At 39.6% G+C, this 20434-nt stretch overlaps 1 protein-coding gene across 1 annotated transcript; it reads right to left on the bottom strand.

Moving 5' to 3' along the window:
• Nucleotides 1-783: 783 nt before the first annotated feature.
• On the bottom strand, nt 784-16897 carry LOC108718206. Its single transcript, XM_041565006.1, has 6 exons — nt 16859-16897; nt 14785-14846; nt 11133-11159; nt 6251-6301; nt 5448-5543; nt 784-2390 (listed from the first exon to the last, which is right to left on the bottom strand). The coding sequence occupies exons 4-6, from the start codon at nt 6275-6277 to the stop codon at nt 1254-1256; spliced, it is 1260 nt and encodes a 419-aa protein (XP_041420940.1). The 5' UTR covers nt 6278-6301; nt 11133-11159; nt 14785-14846; nt 16859-16897; the 3' UTR covers nt 784-1253.
• Nucleotides 16898-20434: the final 3537 nt, after the last annotated feature.

Genomic DNA, 20434 nt, shown 5'->3' with positions numbered 1-20434 from the left:
CGACGCCGGCCATCTGGGGATGTTGCTAGAAGATTCCGCTGAAGTGCTTGGCCTGTCGTGGCTTGTACCAGGATCCGAGCGGAGAAGAATCGGCGGAGCGTGGGTCCTCGTCTGACCATCTGGAGTGCCGCGGAGACTTCCCTGAAGATCAGCGACCTTAGAGGGAACAGCCTTGCCTGATGTAGCTGGGGTGCGAAGATTCTTCCGTGGAGCGGCGGCCGAAAGCTTCTTCCTCTGCGCCGGAAGACTCTTGAATGCGGCTTTCTTAACCGGAGCTTTTCTTTTTGCGGGACCCGGAAGTGTCTTCTGATTGGCAGGCGGAGTTCTCGTCGGAATCCCCGTGAAGCTCCTGGCGACAACCTACGATGACACGCTTGATGTCTTCCAGACCCGCCTTCTCCTGAAGCCATCGAAGGACGTCCTCAGCGGCGGAGGTTCCGGTGTGGATGTAGCGGCAAATCTGGACAGCATGTTGACGATGCTCCTCCTTCACCGATCTTCGCCGACTGACAAGTAAGCTAGCCGCGAACCGGCTTTTATACCCCTTCCTTTTGGACACGTGGTTGCTAACCGCCAATCACCTTTCTTTTCTCCTCAAGCCAGGGACTTCGCTGACTGCAATTTCACCTCAGGTAAGCATATAAACTTAACCTTTTTTCTTTTACAGCAACCTTCCCATGCCTGCTATAAGTGTTAAGCACACTTAAGCTTACAATCTACTTAAAAACCACTGGGGCGAATAAGATGTTGATAGTATGAGTTGCAAATGAGGCTGCTGAGACATTTTTGGACAATTTTATTTATTCATTAACACATCTAAACATAGAATAAGTTTTACAATTTCAGAGCACATAGTAAGCATAATAGCTAGTACATAACCACAGAACTAAGTAACAAGGTCATTCTGGAATTAGAGACTTCTGTGTTTACACACTGAGTTTAGCAATGACAGTTCAATATGGATCACACTCAACCAGGACATACTGGAGGAGATTTTTGTTAACCTTAATATAATACTATTTAATAAAAATAGACAATATATTTCTTCTTTTTTACTTATTATTTTATTTGTTAAGGGGGCTTGATTGCCAACCACTCTCCTAGAGATGGCAACTGAGAAAATTCAAGGTTGTCTGCAAGGTATCTGGTTGCCGCTCTCCTGTATGGCATAAAATTATGGCAGGTCCAGACTAAGTAGTAAAATGTAGTTTAGGGACATTTGTATCTGTCATATAAGGATTTATTTTAAATATTCATTCAAAAGCTTTTGAGTCTTGTTCTAAAGCACTAGCAATCCTCCTTATAATGGTTGCCTGTTCAGTCTTAGCCCCTTTTTCCAGTTCCTCTTTACCTTGTATAAGAAAGAAAATATCAAAAGCTAGGCCCAGAGCTACCAATGCCCCACTGGAAATCAATACTGCCTTGACCCCACGATAGGCTTCCTTGGCCCCATAAGAGGCTGCCTTGGCCCCATGATAGGCTTCCTTGGCCCCACGAGCGGCTGCCTTGGCCCCACGAGAGGCTGCCTTGGCCCCATGAGAGGCTGCCTTGGCCCCATGAGAGGCTGCCTTGGCCCCATGAGAGGCTGCCTTGGCCCCATGAGAGGCTGCCTTGGCCCCATGAGAGGCTGCCTTGGCCCCATGAGAGGCTGCCTTGGCCCCATGAGAGGCTATATGTATCCCATGAGAGGCTGCATGGGCCCCACGAGAGGCTTCCTTGGCCCCATGAGAGGCTATGTGGGCCCCACGAGATGCTACTTGGGCTGCACGAGTTGCTGCCTGGACTTGAGGCTGAATAAAATATATAATTTCTGTAAGAGCATTTAGATTGAACAAATCAGCAAAATGTATTAAAGCCTTTAATCCTGAAACATTTTTTGAATTGAAGAATGAACTCCCCTCCTTGAAGGATTTCAGATTACTATTTAACAAATTGTTGATAAATGTGGAATATTCAGAAGTGTTCTCACCAAACAGGGATTTTAATTTATCCAACTGATTATCTATTTTTGAAAAATACTCTTGTATATTGAGTATATCTGTCATTAATTCCTCTATACTTTCGTTTGCTTTATTGCTTTGATTTTTAATGTAAACAAAATCAACTATGGAAGATCCCAACCCAGTGAGCCCTCCAGCAGCAGCAATTACTATTCCAGCAGTGCTGAGAATCCCTGAGACACCCAGTGTAAAGGGAGTCAGTGCAAGACCGAAAATGGTGGTGATGCCTCCTACCACTCCAGCTGAGTTCCCTACTACATTGGCAACAGTGGTGTCCTTGTGCACTTTGTCTATACAGTCTGCAATATGCTTCAACATTTCTATACATTTTTTCAGATGTATCTTGAACCCTTCTGTGAGATCTCCAATCTTGCAGAAATTTTCGGTAATCTGTTTTTAAGAAAATTATAGATATTTTAGTGAGGTAGCAATATCTGGTAATGTATATTAATAAATGATTAATCATTCAGAGCAAGTTAAATAAAAAGTGGCACACTCTCATTGATGACTATTTATCATGCTGTGTAAAAAAATTGGGTGAAGCATTACCAGTGATATAGCTCATAGCAACCAATAACATATGCCATTAACAGTATGCCATTATACACGAATGACATTTGGGTGCATGGTCACACTTTGTGTGATAAGGAAATGTGAACAGAAACTTTTTTTCTACAAACTGCCTGCATCAGCATCCAGAAAACCAAACACATCCTTGTTACTTCCAATCTTCATCATTTATGAATCACATTTTAACACCTCCCATCATACTCGAAGATTTCACATTTCTTTAACATATTCCTTTCCTTTTAATCATAAGATCTTACTCCTCTTCACTTTACTAACACTTTATTTTAATATACAAAATATTCAGCAGCCTCCCCTGACATAGTACAGTGGCAGCTGTAGTGTATTTGTCTGTGACTTTACCCCTGGAGTAATAAAGAGGGAGGTGTGCAACTACAGTAGTTTCTCTTCAGTGCCTGTTCTGCTATGTCTCTCTCTCTTTTGTACAGCAGCGTTGCACCCTGATGGTTTATGGTTAGATGTCCCTTGCTGAACAAATATGCAAAAAATTGCTGCCTTTTTCTGGAGCCTTAAAGGGGTGGTTCACCTTTAATGTAACTTTTAATATGTTATAGAACGGCCTATTCGAAGCAACTTTTCAACTGGTTTTCATTATTTATTTTTTATAGATTCATGGAAAGATGTAAGTGGCTAAAAGGGATTTTGATAGCCCTGCGGGCTGATGCAGGGTCTTCCAAAGCCTGGAAAGCTAAACCATGCAGGTTTCCTGGACATCTTATGTGCTCGCGCTATGGATAGTGCTGGGAGCTGTAGTTCAGCAGAGGAGGATATCTGAGTGCTCGCGCTATAGACAGTGCTGGGAGCTATGTTATAAGGAATAAAGGGGGTTATGGTGCTCGCGCTATGAACAGTGCTGGGAGCAATACCCTGAAGATAAAGCAAGCTGCAGTTGCTTGGTTAAAGGACTTCATCGCTGTGGATGCCTTTTCCATCTCTTTGTGAGCCTACCCATCTGCATGAATCCGCAGAGTGAGTTGTGCCTAAGGGAGGGTAGAAAAGGATCCAGCGGGGCTCCTGTTGTGATACAGGCTGTTTGTGTGCCTGCCACATGGGAACAAATACCTTGTCCAACATGGCAGGTAGCACTACCTGCTGACGCTCATACTCTTTTGGGGAAAAAGGACAGAGACTCTTTGTCTGCCAAAGGGAGTAGTGCAGAACTTTGCCTGGCAAGGAGGTGGTAGAATGGACTGCCACAGGTTCCCAGGGGAGTGGGTCATTTATGTTGATGTAAATGCAGATTTACTTCCCCTTTAAATTTGTATAAAGTTATATTTGTTACACCATAAAGTGTGTGTTGAATGTTTTCCTAATGGGGCAACTCGCAGGTGAATTCCCGGATCCCATTAGGTGGAGGCACTGCCAGGAGAAGACATTCCCAGTACCCTTTCACCTTGCAAAGGGGACTCAGGTCCTGAGGATGTTAAGACGGTACAACCTTGACACTTTCTAAATATAGTCAATTACACATTCTGTAACATCTATGGAATTATCAAGTTACTCTTAAGTGTCTCACTCTCAGCAACCTGTCCCTCTTTGTGTTCTCTTCATGCTGAGGTCTGGGTCAGATTTTGATTTACAGGTAGGTCTAATACATCTGTTAGGGGGGGGCTCTCTTTCCTAGCAGTTTTAGAACTTACTCAAATAACTGACTTCAGCACAAACAAAAGCTAACAAAACAACTGATTCTGGTGCACCCCCTGCATGTTGAAAAAGTGAGCGCTTATACATCTTTTAGGCAAAGAGTGCAACCCTCCCCAAGACCTGTGAATCAAAAACTGACTCAACCTACTGCATGAAGAGAGAAGTGAGAGAGACAGGTTGCTAAGTGTGCAAGAGTGAAAAGTAACCTGTTTAATCACAAAAGGTACAGACTGTTTAACTGATTTAGAAAGTGCCTTATTTTAGTGAGATGATGTTAATGCTAAATGGATATTGTCGAGGGAAAACATGTTTTTTTACAAAACACATCAGTTAATAGTGCTGGTCCAGCAGACTTCTGCACTGAATCCATTTTTTAAAAGAGCAAACTGATTTTTTTTTTTGTTTCATTTTGAAATTTGGCATTATATCCATTTCACAGGTGTCCCCAAACCATGTAACTAGTCCTCTGATAAACTGCAGTCACTCTTTACTGCTACATTGTAAGTTGGAGAGATATCACACTCCTCTCTTCCCTCCCCCAGCAGCCTAACAACAGAACAATGGGCAGCTAACCAGATAGCAACTATCTGATACCTCTGCTGAAGGATTTATTTGCATTGCTAAAGCCCTGCTTTTTCCTGCTTGGGTGCTACTCTCATGTCTAACACAAGGTGGGGAGCATGACTTGGGTTTTATTGAAGTACAATGAGAAGAGGAGAAACAATAGCTGTCTGAAAGCAGTTCCATCCTGGAACAAGCTCCTTCTCAAAGCTCAGAATCAGGCACAATGACTGAGATGGCTGCCTCCACACCAATATTACAAATACATTTGTTGGTTCAAGAATAACATTTTAAAAGGTATAGTGAATTATTTGAAATGTAAACAGTGTCAATTGGAAATAAAAAGTATACCATAAAAAGCACGACAGAATCCCTTTTAATATATTAGCGCTTTCTGCACTAGAAGAGTTGTAATTGGCTTGTTGCCATCCCTGGTAATTTGCAGGGTTTCTCATCTCACCTCATGGCAGTGGCACCTCCTGGCCACACCTCTTAACTACAGACGAGGCTAATTAGTGCAAATATCTGACCAGGCACCCATTTTCACTGCTCTCTGTCCTGTGACAGTCCTTTTTTTCAAATGGGAAAAGAGCAGCTGGGTGGACAGGGAAACATATTCTGTGTTGCAGGGGAGTAGCGGGTGGGGTTACTTGCCTTTTTGTCTGCCTTGTACACTTTATCCTGGTCTTCCTTTGAAAGGGGTAGACTCATTTCAGGTACGACATCCAATTCGTAGTACTTTTTTAGAGGCTGTAAGTGAACAAAATGTTGTCACTGTGTGTAATATAAACCTTAGGTGGCCATTGATCAGATATCTATCAGTTTTTTTGAAAATCCTGTTGGGTGAGTGCCACATTGGTGCAATGATTAACTCAGTCTGACCATGCACTTAGGTGGTCAAATCAGGCAAAGATCCTCTCATTTGGCAACCTCACCAAATGAGCAGATCTTTATGTGTATGGTCAGCTTTAGTATGCTACTCTAAAAAAATGTTGTGTTCAATAGCAGTGGCACTGATAGCACTAATAAGCATACTACATGTGGCTTAGTGCTGCTATGGTGGCTGCACTGGTCTTTATCGAATATTTATAAACATGACTTATTTTATGCATATTAAAGAGGAGCTTTGACTCTTACTGCGTTTGAGTCATTTTTATTACTATTATGACTGATGTGATACTGATCAAGATTTGCCTATTTATACATGACCAAATAGCAGCAAGAACAAACAGATCTGAAGGGATATAAATAGGAGTTGCTGCTTCACTGACCTTTAAATCTCCCAATACCCCATCCACATGCTGAGAAGGGGCAACCCCTCATTGCCTTTCCCATTTCTGTTGGACTGTAAAAGCAAACTACATGTAGGAAGGCCCAAACTTCTTATTTGTATAAGAGAGCTGGGCATACAAACCTTGTGTTTACCGAAAATTAAAAATAAATAAATAACTGCTTACCACATACTTTAAGTTGCTATTTTCCATTGTCTGTTTTGTTCTTTGTCTGTGCTTAAAAAAATGAATGTTCAAGATCAGATGAATGAGTAGAAGCAAAACTCATCAGAGCATATAGAAATTCTTAAAGGGACAAGTGCACTCCTGGAGCAACTGCTCTATCGTCTGGTGCTGAAGCAAAATAAAAGTAATCATAAAAATAGTAGCCACAATATGAGTATTTTTTTTTATTTTGTCTTGACTTCTAAAACTTCCAGAAATATTTTCTCTTTACACAGCTGTACCCGATTCCTCAGATTGAAAGGAAACCATGATACTTGTATAAACCGTTTCTCCACTCCTCTTATAAGCAAAGAGTCATTCAACCCTTCCCACACTTTTTCCCATTGTGAAGAGATGGATTCTGAAAGTCCCTCCGCTTGCATTTATCAACATTGAACCTCATTTGCCAGTTTGCTACAGTTTAGAAAATTCTGTCTGCAAAGTTGCAGAATTGTGCATTAGACTAGTTATTATCATCAGCAAAAACCTCCAACTCATTAGCCAGTTCTCTATCCAAGTACAAATACTATGTTCCAGGCCAATATTCCTTAATTTAATCAGTAACCTTATGTCTGGTTCTGTATCAAATGTATTAATAAAATTGAAAATGATTACATCCAGTTCCACCCCAATGTCTAGGTTTCTGCTCACCTCCTCATTGAAGGCAATTAAATTAGTCTGGCAAGATCTGTTCTGCATAAAACCATTTTGGCACAAATCCATAGAATTGTGATCTGCAATGTGTTCATGTATCTTATGCCTTATTACCCCTTCCAAAATTCTTCCTACCACTGATGTCAAACTAACAGGCCTATAGTTCTCAGAAGAAAACCAAAGGCCTTTTAACTTGACAGGTCTAAAGAAGAACATTGGAAAATGCAATTTTTATGATTTTCTTATAATTGTTATTACATGTATTATTTAAACAGACAGAGTGATCAAAGGAGACAGCATACAAAAGGTACAGATACAAAGCTGGGGCTATTGCATTTGCACCTCTGTCAGCTATCAGGAACAGCCTCAATTATTGTCTGAGCACCTAGACGCTCCTACATTCTCTAGTAAAGAGGCTTTATTATTAAATAGTGACTGGTAGAGTGGGGGTTACTGCCTCTTCCCTACTTGAAGGTACCATATCACTACCTTCAGAGGGAATAGACCTTATGTGAATGTCCTTAACAGCCATTTTTAAGAAATAGTCACTGGTAAGAATTGCAGTTCCTGAGTCTTAGGGATGAAGATTTTTACTCCTGATCACATTGCGCTTAATCAATGGTGCATGATTTTATTTATGTTGGCAGAACCCTCAGGGTGCCCTAGTTCATATCCTGTGCCAGTGGACCTGGAGTTATAGGCCACGGCAACTATGTAGAACAAAAGCTCTAAATAAACTTGTCTGAACTCCCACCTGTCCCTTTTTGTGGTGGAAGTACAGAAGTATCCTTCTTAACTGGTTAGTCCACTTTTCACATAGATCTTCCATGAAATAAAGTACATGGAGAGTAGGGGAGACTGATGGATTAGAGTGTGGCTTGGACTGGTCACAGTGCATTGAATAACGTACAATTTCTCCTAAACTACTGGAAAGTGTATTTGGTACATCAAAATGTGGAGAAATAAATCATATCATGGAGACCATTTACTAGAAGCCCATGGTGTTCTATTGAGCAAACTATATTAAAATATAGTTGTGTTTCTGAAGCAAACACATCAGTTTTACCAGTGCAGCACAACACTACATTTTATTTTCATTACTTTAAAAAAAACTTTCAATTCTTGGCGTTAGTGTTTCTCCAAGTGTCATTTCATTACCCGAGGAGGCTACAAAATCTAATAATCTTATCTTGTTCTCAACTAAAACAGAAAGTACAAAATTGCTCCTGGCTACTTCTCGGAACTTACCTTGTGTGTGAACTCTAGTTATTAGTCACCTCATTAACTAGTTCTGATGAAATATGGCTCAGTGGGGGTCATTTATAAACTTCGCGCAGGGCAGATTGGTTCGCAAAGAGAATATATTTGCCCTGCGCATGGTTATTTATAAAGCTGAATAAGAGGGTGCAAACAGAATTGCAAATTTTTTTTTTCACAATGCGAATGTCTATAGGAGCTTTTTAAATATGTCACAATTCGCAAAGTGCAAATCTTTATGCACACACTCTGCGACTCAATTACGCCACAACTTTGGTGACGGATAAAATATTCGCAAAACAGTTTCACAAACTGCGAATTTAAGTTACTGTCAACGCTATTTTCACGCACAACAACCTCGCACATTGGGTGCGCTCGCGCAAACTCCCGTCTCATTTGCGGAAATTTATTCACACTGCGAATGGGCAGAGCAGTGCAATATATTAGCGTTCAGAAAAAACATACGTAATACAACCATTTGCGAAAAATATGCTCTGTGTGAACTTTATAAATGACCCCCAGTGACTTTCTTGAATATGTAAGGTACAATCTAGAGGACTCAATGCACAAAGCGCTTACTACAACTGGTACATTCTATAGTTCCCCCCCCCCAACATGCTCTTTTTTCTATAGATTCCTCCACCTCCAGGTTCTCAATTACATTGATATAACTCTTTACTGTAAGTAGTCTCCTGTATTCCCTAGGAGTCTTTTCTCTCCATGGTTAGACTATCCACCAGCCTTCAGAGTACTACAAAGGAACACCATTAGCACCATATACAGATGGAGCACAGTTAATTTTAAACTTCTGGAATCTTTGCCCAATCCTGATTTTATGTCTATAGTGTGTGCCACACTAATCAGAATATGATCTACACTAAGGGGCCCATTCATTAAGCTCGAGTGAAGGAATAGAAGAAAAAATACTTTGAATTTCGGCATTTTTGGCTACTTCGACCCAAACGATTCGAACTAAAAATCGTTCGACTATTCGATAGTCGAAGTACTGTCTCTTTAAGAAAAAACTTCGACCCCCTAGTTCGCAACCTAAAAGCTACCGAAGTCAATGTTAGCCTATGGGGAAGGTCCCCATAGGCTTGGCTATCTTTTTTTGGTCGAAGGATAATCCTTCGATCGATGGATTAAAATCCTTCAAATCTTTCGATTCGAAGGATTTAATTGTTCGATCGAACGATTATTCCTTCGATCGAACTATTTGCACAAAATCCTTCGACTTCGATATTCGAAGTCGAAGTATTTTAATTCCCCATTCGAATATCGAGGGTTAATTAACCCTCGATATTCGACCCTTGATACATTTGCCCCTAAGTGTGCCTTTTTAATTTCCATTAATTAGTGGTGCTTGCGAAGCAAAGCATCACTACTGTTATCTTGTTAGTGGTGCTTGCGAAGCAAAGCATCACTACTGTTATCTTGCAAACTTATTTTTAGTGGTGCTTGCGAAGCAAAGCATCACTACTGTTATCTTGCAAACTTATTTTTAGTCTTCTTCCGTATGAAAGTTTGGCGCGTAACTAGTCCCGCACCGTTTGTCCTAGACCCATGAATGAGGTGTCAAATCGTGCGGCTTAATCGGGAATGGGGTGGTATGACTTTTCTAAGGGGTGGGTGGTTAATTGCCCCTTGCGGGAGCAATTAACCACCCCGAAAAGTCCCATAGATTAACATTGAGGCCAACGTTTGACGGATTCTAGCGCAGAGAGGGAATCTTGTAGAAACGTTAAATTTACCACATTTGAAGAGGTTTGCGACCTGTGTCAGATGATACCCCACACAAAGGTATAAGTTTTACCCCCGGGGCAGGAGAGGTCCCCAAATTTGCCCCATTGACTTATAATGGGGAATTTATCGAATAATTAGTTTGTCGCAGACCCATGAATGAGGTGTCAAACCGTTCAGCTTATTCGAGAATGGGGTGTTGTGACTTTTCTGTCCTATTTTGGGGACCCAAAAAAGTGAGCGGAGCCGCAAACAACCAATCAGATTTTCCCTATTGACTTCAATGAGAAAATGTAAACAGCTGTAATTCTCACAGTAATAAAGCCAGAGCTCCCAAACTTGGCACCGTGGGTCACTGGGTGACTGCAGCCAAAATTTACAAAAAGTGGGCGGAGTCTACAACAGCCAATCAAATTTCAGCCATTCAATTAAATAGGAAAATTTTAAACTGCTGCCGCTCTTAGACGGTTAATGGCAGCCTCCTCAAAGTTGGCACAGTTGGTCACTGGGGGACTGGGATTAAAATTAAGAAAAGTGGGTGGAGCCAAAACCAACCAATCAGATTTCTTTGATTGGTTTTAATGGGAAAAATTAAGAAGGCTGCCATTCTCTCAGTATTGATGTCAGGGACCTTGAATATCACAAATGTGGTCGCTGGGGGTTTCCACTTCAAGTTTAGAAAAAGTGGGCGGAGCCACCAACAACCAATCAAATTTCATTCATTGATTTTCAATAGAAAAAAATAGAAATGCTGCCATTTTTACACATTAAATGACAGCATTCCCAAACTTTGGTATGTTAGTCACTGAGTGACTGTGGTTCACAATTAGGAAAAAAAGGGGCGGGGCAACAACAGCCAATCAGATTTGGGCCTGAGTTTTGCCACGGCAAGCACCACTCACATTTTCTTCAGGAAATGTACCTCTCTAGTTATTTCTTATTCTCCTCTAAAATGTAAGCAATGACCACTATCCTTCTGCCTTATCCTTTATTTGGATTTTTTGTTAAAAGCCCTTGCAGAACGTAGCCTGTTAGTGTCAAATAAATACTATACTAATACTAAATATTAATAGGCATGGTAGATATTTTCTATGCAGTAACCTTAACGTACAGGAGTTTTGAAAATGGTTTTTAAAAAAGTTAAAATCTATTGGTGCAGGACATTTAAATGATACATTCAACATATACTTACCTTAGTAATATGTGAAAAATGAAGCTGCTGCAATGAGAAAGAAAGCAATGTGACAAGCTATTTTTTGACAGCACATAAGCTTTAAAAAGTACGATGAGGTAAGGAAGAGTATAACAAATGATCCTGCCGAAGTAATAACTCACCAAGAACTCCAACCTTGTTCATCTGCACTGAAGTGGAGGCATCAACAGCCTGTATCCTTGTGGATTAAATACTGAGCTTAAGTCTCCACCTTGTTTTTTTTTACAGTTAGAATTAGTTTAAAATTAATTCTATAGAAGATGCCCATCCTGTAATGCAGAGCTTTCTGAATATCTGTTTTCTGGATAAGGGATCCATATTAGGATCAGTGACAGGCAGAAAGCGGCATTTTGTCTGCCAGCATTGGATGATAATATTAATAATGTATATTATTCTTTAATGTATTTTATTCTTGATATACATACCAGACAGTAACCTGACCAATGTCAGTCTCTCCTACTTCTGATAGATTTATGTATAGATACCTATAGAATAAAGGTACTGCTAATCAGTGTGAGAACGTGTAATATAATATTATATTCCTCTTTAATGTCTTTAGGCCAACGTAACCCAAACATATTCTGTATGTGTACAGTGGCAGGAGTAATTGAGATCTGCCTGAAGCTGAGCACATGGACAGATTTCAGTGAACAAAAAGCCCATGTTTACATTTTGTGGCCAAAATCTGCCCCCTAGGCTAAGTAGACATTTTTTTTCATAGTATGCCAGTGCTTATTTCCCATATAATAACCCAGTACACATGGCAGAATAAATGTAGTGCCACTTTCATACATTTCAGAACACATGGCAGGAAGAATGCAGTGCTAATTCAATATACAGTACAATACCCCCAGGACAATTGGTAATATATATACAATGCCAATTTAATGCATAATACACTAGATCACATGCCAACTTAAAGGGCATGCAAAGTCTAAAATGGAATAAGGCTAGAAATGCTGTATTTTGTATACTAAATATAAACATGAACTTACTGCCACACAAGCCTAATCAAACAAATAATTTATTCTTTCAAAGTTGGCTACAGGGGTTCACCATCTTGTAACTTTGTTAAACATCTTTGCAAGACTAAGACTGTGCACATGCTCAGTGTGGTCTGGGCTGCTTAGGGATCGTCATAAACAAAGCTGCTTGAGTTCTGCATGGCTGGGAAGTAAGGCGGGGGCTCCCCCTGCTGTTCATAAGTATGATTGTTTCCCTGCTCAGCAGTTAGGGACCATCTGACAATTCCTATCCACAGCAGTAAATGAAGGGAGAATTTCACTGCATACAGTCAGGTTTCTTATAAAAACAGTACACATTTTTTAATTAAAGTATATTGGAGATAGATTTCTTTTTCATTAAAGAAAGTAAAAATTGGATTTTATTTTTTGCCTTTACATGCCCTTTAAATGCAGTACCAATTCCCTTTATAATACTCCAGGAATGAATGCAAGTGTAAACGGCAATTTTATGTATAATAATTCCAGATCACATGGTAGGATATGTATCTATCCTGTTTGGACTAGGGATGCACCGAATCCAGGATTCAGTTCGGGTTTCGGCCAGGATTCGGCCGAATCCTTCTGCCTGGCGAGCCAAATCTGAATCCTAATTTGCATATGCAAATTAGGGGTGGGAGGGAAATCACAAGACTTTTTGCCCCAAAACAAGGAAGTAAAACATGTTTTCCCCTTCCCATCCCTAATTTACATATGCAAATTCGGATTCGGTTCGGTATTAGGTCAAATCTTTTTCAAAGGATTCGGGGGTTCAGCCGAATCCAAAATAGTGGATTTGGTGCATCCCTAGTTTGGACAATGGTTTTGGTATTGGGAGCAGTACCAGGCCATACAGGCACATGCATGAGCGATAAGGTGTACATACGAGTGCGAGCATACGTACTTATTCCCAAAGGTTAATCAACCCTTTTGACTCAATACTTGTATATTCCAAAATGTTTTTGAGTACTTGAACAAATAGTCTGGTAAAGGCAGTGATACGTTCACAGTGTTTGACTGGGGCTCACCAGAGAACCTGATCATGAGGACCTCCACATATTCAAGAAAGGATGAATAGAGCAAGTTACTTGTGGAGTAAAACATTGGGTTAACTTGTAATCACCTGCCCACACTAAACCCATACATAAACAAACCCTCTGGGAGGGAGTCCTTAGGAAGGATTTACTGGAAAAAATAAAGAACTGAACTTTGTACAAGATATAGCAAGAACTGATATAAGTGAAATATGTTACTTGTGGATGTGGACAAGTATGAATAATGCTTATAAGACATTATGCTTACTTTTGTTACTGCATATGCTCTTTGGTTACCAGTCAGCCTAGCTGATGGTGGAAGCCCATTTGCAAGTGTACATTAAACTCACTGAAAGATATCTCCTCTCTGGCTTCTGCTTTGGTAAAGGTGACAATTGCCACAACAATTCTGCACAAGGTTTATACACAGTGTCTTTCTTGTAACCTTTCCCCACCTTCCACATGCCTTTCACTCTTCCATCCATTCCTTCCCATGTTCTATCTCTCTGTGCCCCTCTTATTTCTTGCTTTTAGCACCGTTATTTCTTGCTTTCTAGTCCTCTCCACATGAAGCATTCATCCTCCCTCCCCTCTCTACAATTGTGCCATCCTCCCTTCTCTGCACATGTACCGTGCCAAGCTCTTGGATAAAGATAGGCAGCTGGAACCAAATACAAAATTAATGTGTATTGAAACTGTATAGGAAGATACAGCCACCACAATACATTTTCCCTTTGGAACAAATGGCTATTTGTATTTTAATACATTTCATAGAATTTGAGTGGCAATATGAGTGGGAAAACCCAGCAGAACAAAAAGTGGATGTAATAATAAATTATAATATGGCCAGAATATAGTGTATTATAAGTTATAAAATGGCCAGTAGGGTAGTTAAACATTTAAAATTCAGGGCCACAAACACCCAGCTACTATCAAATTGTAATCCCCTGGAATCGCACCAGTCGCATAATATTAACAGTGGCTTCAAAACAACACAAGGGAATGTAAATGACACACCAGACTGAAGTCCTACCTCCTAATATATAAGAAGAAAGGTCAGGAACTAAAAAAATGACTCAATTTCAGGCTTATGAATTAAAAAAGCTATTTATTACAAATGTTACCCTACACCTTGTGTGAGATATCCCTTCTCCCACTGCAATGCTTAACCCTTGTTATTAACACAGTAAATATTGTACAGGTATGGGACCTGTTATCAGGGGCGCTCCACCAATGAGGCGAGTTGAGACACTCGCCTCAGTCGACAGCGCCCCCTGGTTGCCAGGGTAGGCAAAAATGCCGCTCCTGGTAACTAAGAGGGGTGGGGGGGGAAGGATGAACATCCAATATTGAAAGGTTAACACATGTCAACATTTACATATTACATTTAAAACATGTGCTATATTTATCAGCCAGTCCAAATTTTTCATTTGTCTTTAAAATCCAAATAATTGTCCGTGGATCATGTGTCAAATTCATTGTGCAAATCCATATACCTTAATTTAATGTACTTTAGACTGATTCATAGTGTCAATAATTTATAAAATGTTACAACAAGCTGAAACACAAATATAGTACCTCTACTGCATGTCATACCTGTTCTCTCTTTCTAAGGCACTTTGGGTTATGCAGATTGCGGTAGCGGTATTCAGATTGTCCTTTCAGTAACCGTAAAAGAAAACATATTTTAGTAATCATGTACATTTCGAAATATTCACCTAAGATACAACAGTGCTCATATCAAGTCTACATACCTACTGATAAATAAACATTGCTGGGGTATAATCTTTGTTCAGGCCCTTGGGCCACACAGTATCTAGTCTGTGGATCCACTGCATTTCTAATTTGTGTAGTTCTGATAATCTGTTGCCTCTAGTGATGGGTGAATTTGCGCCATTTCGCTTCGCCGAAAAATTCGCTAATTTCGCGCAAAATGGCGAATAATTTGCAAAACGGCACCGGCGTCCGTTTTTTCAAAAAATAATTTTTGACGCCGGCGAATTTTTGCCGCGAATTTTCGTGGGCGTTTCGCAAATTTATTCGCTGGCGGCGAATCGCGCAAATTCACCACAAATTCGCTCCTGGCGAATAAATTCGCCCATCACTAGTTGCCTCCCCTCCTGGGTATTGCTACTGAATCGATGACCTGATATTTTAATTGACTCACTGAGTGGCCTGACTTTTGGAAATTTGCAGGTACTGGTAGCAAGGTTTGTCCTGTACAGATGGTGGATTTTTTGTTTAGATTTCTACTAGAGAATCATATAAACATTAAATAAACCCAATAGGTGGGATTTGCTTCGAATAAGGATTAATTATATCTTAGTTGGGATCAAGGACAAGCTACGGTTTTATTATTACAGAGAAAAAGGAAATAATTTTAAAAAAATTTAATTATTTGGATAAAGTAGAGTCTATGGGAGGCATTCATTCCATAATTCGGAGCTTTCTGGATAATGGATCCTATACCTGTATCTCACAGTAAAACAGACTCCTGTGCTTATATCCTTTCAGTACTTGAAGAAAAAGTTACTTTAACACATTTCCCTGATTTTACATATTGTTTTCCCGGTCCCCTGAAAAAACATAAAATGGGGGTTCTACTGTATTGTCCAATAGTTTCAAAGTTCAGTTTAAATGGAATTGCAGTTGAAAGCAGTATTTGTTTACCCCTTTTTGCTCTCTAGGTCTGACTCTTAAAACAGGAGTCAGGTCTCTTCTAGGTCTAGCTTGCAACATTTTTTCAGGAGTCAGGATTCAGGAGTGCAGAGAATATAAGCAGACAGGTACTGCTTTTAATAGCAATTACATTAAAGGGCATGTAAAGTCTAAAATAGAATAAGGCTAGAAATTCTGTATTTTGTATACTAAATATAAACATGAACTTACTGCACCACAAGCCTAATCCAACAAATAATTTATGCTTTCAAAGTTGGCTACTGGGGGTCACCATCTTGTAACTTTGTTAAACACCTTTGCAAGACTAAGACTGTGCACATGCTCAGTGTGGTCTGGGCTGCTTAGGGATCATCATAAACAAAGCTGCTTGAGTTCTGCATGGCTGGGAAGTAAGGCGGGGGCTCCCCCTGCTGTTCATAAGTATGATTGTTTCCCTGCTCAGCAGTTAGGGACCATCTGACAATTCCTATCCACAGCAGTAAATAAAGGGAGAATTTCACTTCATACAGTCAGGTTTTTTAATAAAAATGGTACACAATTTTTAATCAAAGTATATTGGAGATAGGTTTCTTTTTCATTAAAGAAAGTAAAAATGGTATTTTAGCTTTTTTTGCCTTTAAATGCCCTGTAAGGAAAATTGTTTAGAATTACATTTTATTTCACTGTGCAAAAAACATTGTTTTTTTGGTCATGCAGCATAAGTGAGGTGTAAAAATCAAGAGGGGTTAGTGGAAGCACTCTTAAGGCTAAATCAAAATATATTTAAGTATAATGGAAGTGCTACTTACAATGCACTTCCCTGGTCCCCTGTCTCATAAGTAATTAAATGTAAATGCATATGTTTACAAAACAGGGGTTTTTTGTTACAAAGTTATGATCATAAAGTTGAAAAGCCACAATACCACGTCAAGGTAAACCCCATATGGCGGTCCCTAACTTACTTAACTCAGGTCACAATATAAAAAAATACTTCTCTGCATAATAGCATTACCTGTAGACTGAGTGTGTTGTGCATTGGTTTCAATCTGAAAGCTGAATCCTCCCCCGCCAGTAAGGGCTTTTAAGAGAGAGAGATTGCTCAAACCAACGCCCATATTTAAAAGCATAGGACCACCATTAGTATAAAGGGGTGGGTATGGGGTGCTATTAAAAAACCACATGGAGCTGAGCCACAGCTTCAGGCGAATATACAAAAATCAAGGGGGGTTAGTGGAAGCACTCTTAAGGCTATATCAAAATATATTTAAGTATAATGGAAGTGCTACTTACAATGCACTTCCCTGGTCCCCTGTCTCATAAGTAATTCAATATAAATGCAAATGCATATGTTTTTTTATGATCATAACTTTGTAATCATGTGGTTTTTAATAGCACCCCATACCCACCCCTTTATATTAATGGTGGTCCTATGCTTTTAAATATGGGCGTTGGTTTGAGCAATCTCTCTCACTTAAAAGCCTTTACTGGCGGGGGAGGATTCAGCTTTCAGATTGAAACCAATGCACAACACACTCAGTGTACAGGTAATGCTATTATGCAGAGAAGTATCTTTTTATATTGTGACCTGAGTTAAGTAAGTTAGGGACCGCTATATGGGGTTTACCTTGAAGTAGTATGGTGGCTTTTCAACTTTATGATCATAACTTTGTAACAAAAAAACCCTGTTTTGTAAACATATGCATTTATATTGAATTACTTATGAGACAGGGGACCAGGGAAGTGCATTGTAAGTAGCACTTCCATTATACTTGAATATATTTTGATTTAGCCTTAAGAGTGCTTCCACTAACCCCCCCCTTGATATAAGTGAGGTGTAGTTGCACAACACCATTTCTCCACCCTTTCATGTAACAAAGGCCCATCCTGTGGAGAGAGGGCCAAAGGTAACCAGCGCTCTGCCTGTTTCCTAGCCAGACAAGGTATAGCCTAGCCTAGATTGGGGTTACAGAAAGACAAAAAAAGAATTCTTGGAATATAAGGGAAGAAGAGAAAAAAAATGGAGAAAAAGAAGGAGCCAATACTATTGAGGATCGAACACAGTTTTTTTTTTTTACCAGATTGCAGCTTTTTTCCCATCATATATTCATAAAGGTGTGATGCGCATTGGCACAAATTCACTAACTCTTGTATTGGCTATTGGTTATTGTATATAATTTGTATGTTTATTATATAAGTGGAATATGTTGGTGCTTTCTAAACACCTGTTAATAGTAATCATTTTTTGATGCAACCAAAAGAACACATACTGTATTCCTCAAAATACTGTGGTACTTTGTGGTTATAAGACTAGTAAATTCTCTAACATTAACATAACCCCACAAAACCATACATTTTTAGAAAGTACATATTCAGAATCAGTAAATGTATCTTTCTACTTTAAGCTACCACACTGGAATGTATTCATTTCCTACAAATTTTACAAAAATCAACTCAAAAGTTTCAGTTTACAGCTTCTTATTGCACCGATAGTCATGATCATGATAACAAATTGAAATGCCAGTGGCCTTCTGAATTGTTTGATACAACTATGTGGCGTGGAGAGACCTCAAAATATAAACAGTGTGTATGAAATCCATTGTTGGCACTTCAAACTCTGGAAAAAAAACTACTATCTGTGTAAGTTTAGCCCATAAACAGATTATTATTGTTAAATATTCCAGAATCTATTTGAAAATACACATGTATGTCTTTTTAATTCCAAGTACAGGTATGGGATCAGTTATCCGGAAACCCGTTATCCAAAAAGTTCCTTATTACAGAATGGATATCTCTCATAGACTCGATTATAATCAAATCATCCAAATTTTGAAAAATGATCTCCTTTTTCTATGTAATAATAAAACAGTAGCTTGTACTTGATCCAGACGAAGATATAATTAATCCTTATTGGAAGCAAAACCAGCCTATTGGGTTTAGTACCCAGATATAGGCATGGGACACATATGATGGACACATAGAAACATATATAAATGAACAACTCTGACACATAAGGTGCTGGAGGATAAAGGTAGTCGCTTTTTATTAGATTATCCAATAAAGCAATCCAAATAAATGTATCACAGTGAATGAATATATTTATTTATTTATTATAAATGAACATAATGTGCTAATATATGTTCTGCCCACCAATTTAAGCATTCATTTTTTGAAACACACTATTAATCCAAAGTAAAATTTTTAGGTTTTTCTTTTATTACATACATCTCTATTAAAGGGGTGGATGGGAGGGAATGGAAAGCTCATTCCATGCCTTGGCTTTCTCTTGATGTGACATGCTGCTTTTGAATACCCCACGGTAAGTATCACCTGGGCAGCTCTATTTATAACCTCCAGATCTATAAGTCATCCTGCAGTAAAAAAAAAAACACAATAGTGCAAGAGCATTTTTTGGTCTAAACTCTATACTACTATCTGCAGTAGGTTTAACACTATCTATGGCAACTGCCATTCTTTTGTCCGTGTCTTATGAAAACAATGGCTGATAAGGAATGTTTATGAATGGTGCACTACCAGGCTACATTCTTGGCACAAGAACAGTTCTTTTCCAGCATGTAGGCCTTGCATACGTGGTAAAGAAAATGTTAAAGATCTTGATTCTTCTTAGCTCTACAATATTGTTTTGTGTTCTTGGGATCAAAACTGTACCTCACAGTGTCGGACTGGGACACCAGGGGCCCACCTAAAAACCTTACACCAGGGGCCCACCAAAGAACCATAGATAAGGGACCCACTCTCAGTACTATTATTATTCTTCTCCTCACTCAACCTCTATTCTCCTAGTCTCTTTTCTTTCCATACTATAAACTATTATTCCATCTATTTAGTCTCTTTGTTCTCAAAGAAATAGGGAATGGCCATGAAATAGGCCAAATCTTTAGCAGCACTAAGGCCCACCGGGAGTTTTCCTGGTATCCCTGTGGGCCAGTCCGACACTGGTACCTCATGATCTAGTTGGAGCCACATGGGGCTGATTCCACACAGGGCTAAATTAGCCCCACTGCTGCTATGGACTTCTCAGATTACTGCACCCGGAGCCACTGCTCCACCCAGCCATAGTGGTGGCTCTGGAAGATACGAGCAGAGGGGCTAACACAGTCCAATAATCAGCTCTGTGTGGCATTAGCTTTAGCAACATACATCAATCTTCCTCCACCTTCTAGGCATACTATATTGGTGGGCTACAAACTACTATACAAACCAACTGATTACTACTCTAAAAACAAAGGATCCAATAAATGGATCCAACATTTCTCTTAGCAAAGCAATAGGGAAACAAATATCTCCCATTGCCATCATATAAAGAACTGGAAATAAAAATCTTGCATAGAGCTTTGTACTCCTCATAACAACAGAATCAATATAATATGACCTAGACCAGTGATCTCCAAACAGTAGCTCATGAGCAACATGTTGCTCTTCAACCCCTTGGATGTTGCTCCCAGTGGCCTCAAAGCAGGTGCTTATTTTTTTAATTCATGGCTTGGAGGCAAGTTTTGGTTAAGTAAAAACCAGGTGCACTGCTAAACAGAGCCACAATGTATGTTGACAATCCACATATGGGCTACCA

The sequence above is a fragment of the Xenopus laevis genome, chromosome 5S (genome assembly GCF_017654675.1).
Source record: "Xenopus laevis strain J_2021 chromosome 5S, Xenopus_laevis_v10.1, whole genome shotgun sequence".
Lineage (NCBI taxonomy): Eukaryota > Metazoa > Chordata > Amphibia > Anura > Pipidae > Xenopus > Xenopus laevis.
The sequence above is the reverse complement of the archived record's forward strand: the minus strand, read 5'-3'. Positions and strand labels throughout refer to the sequence as shown.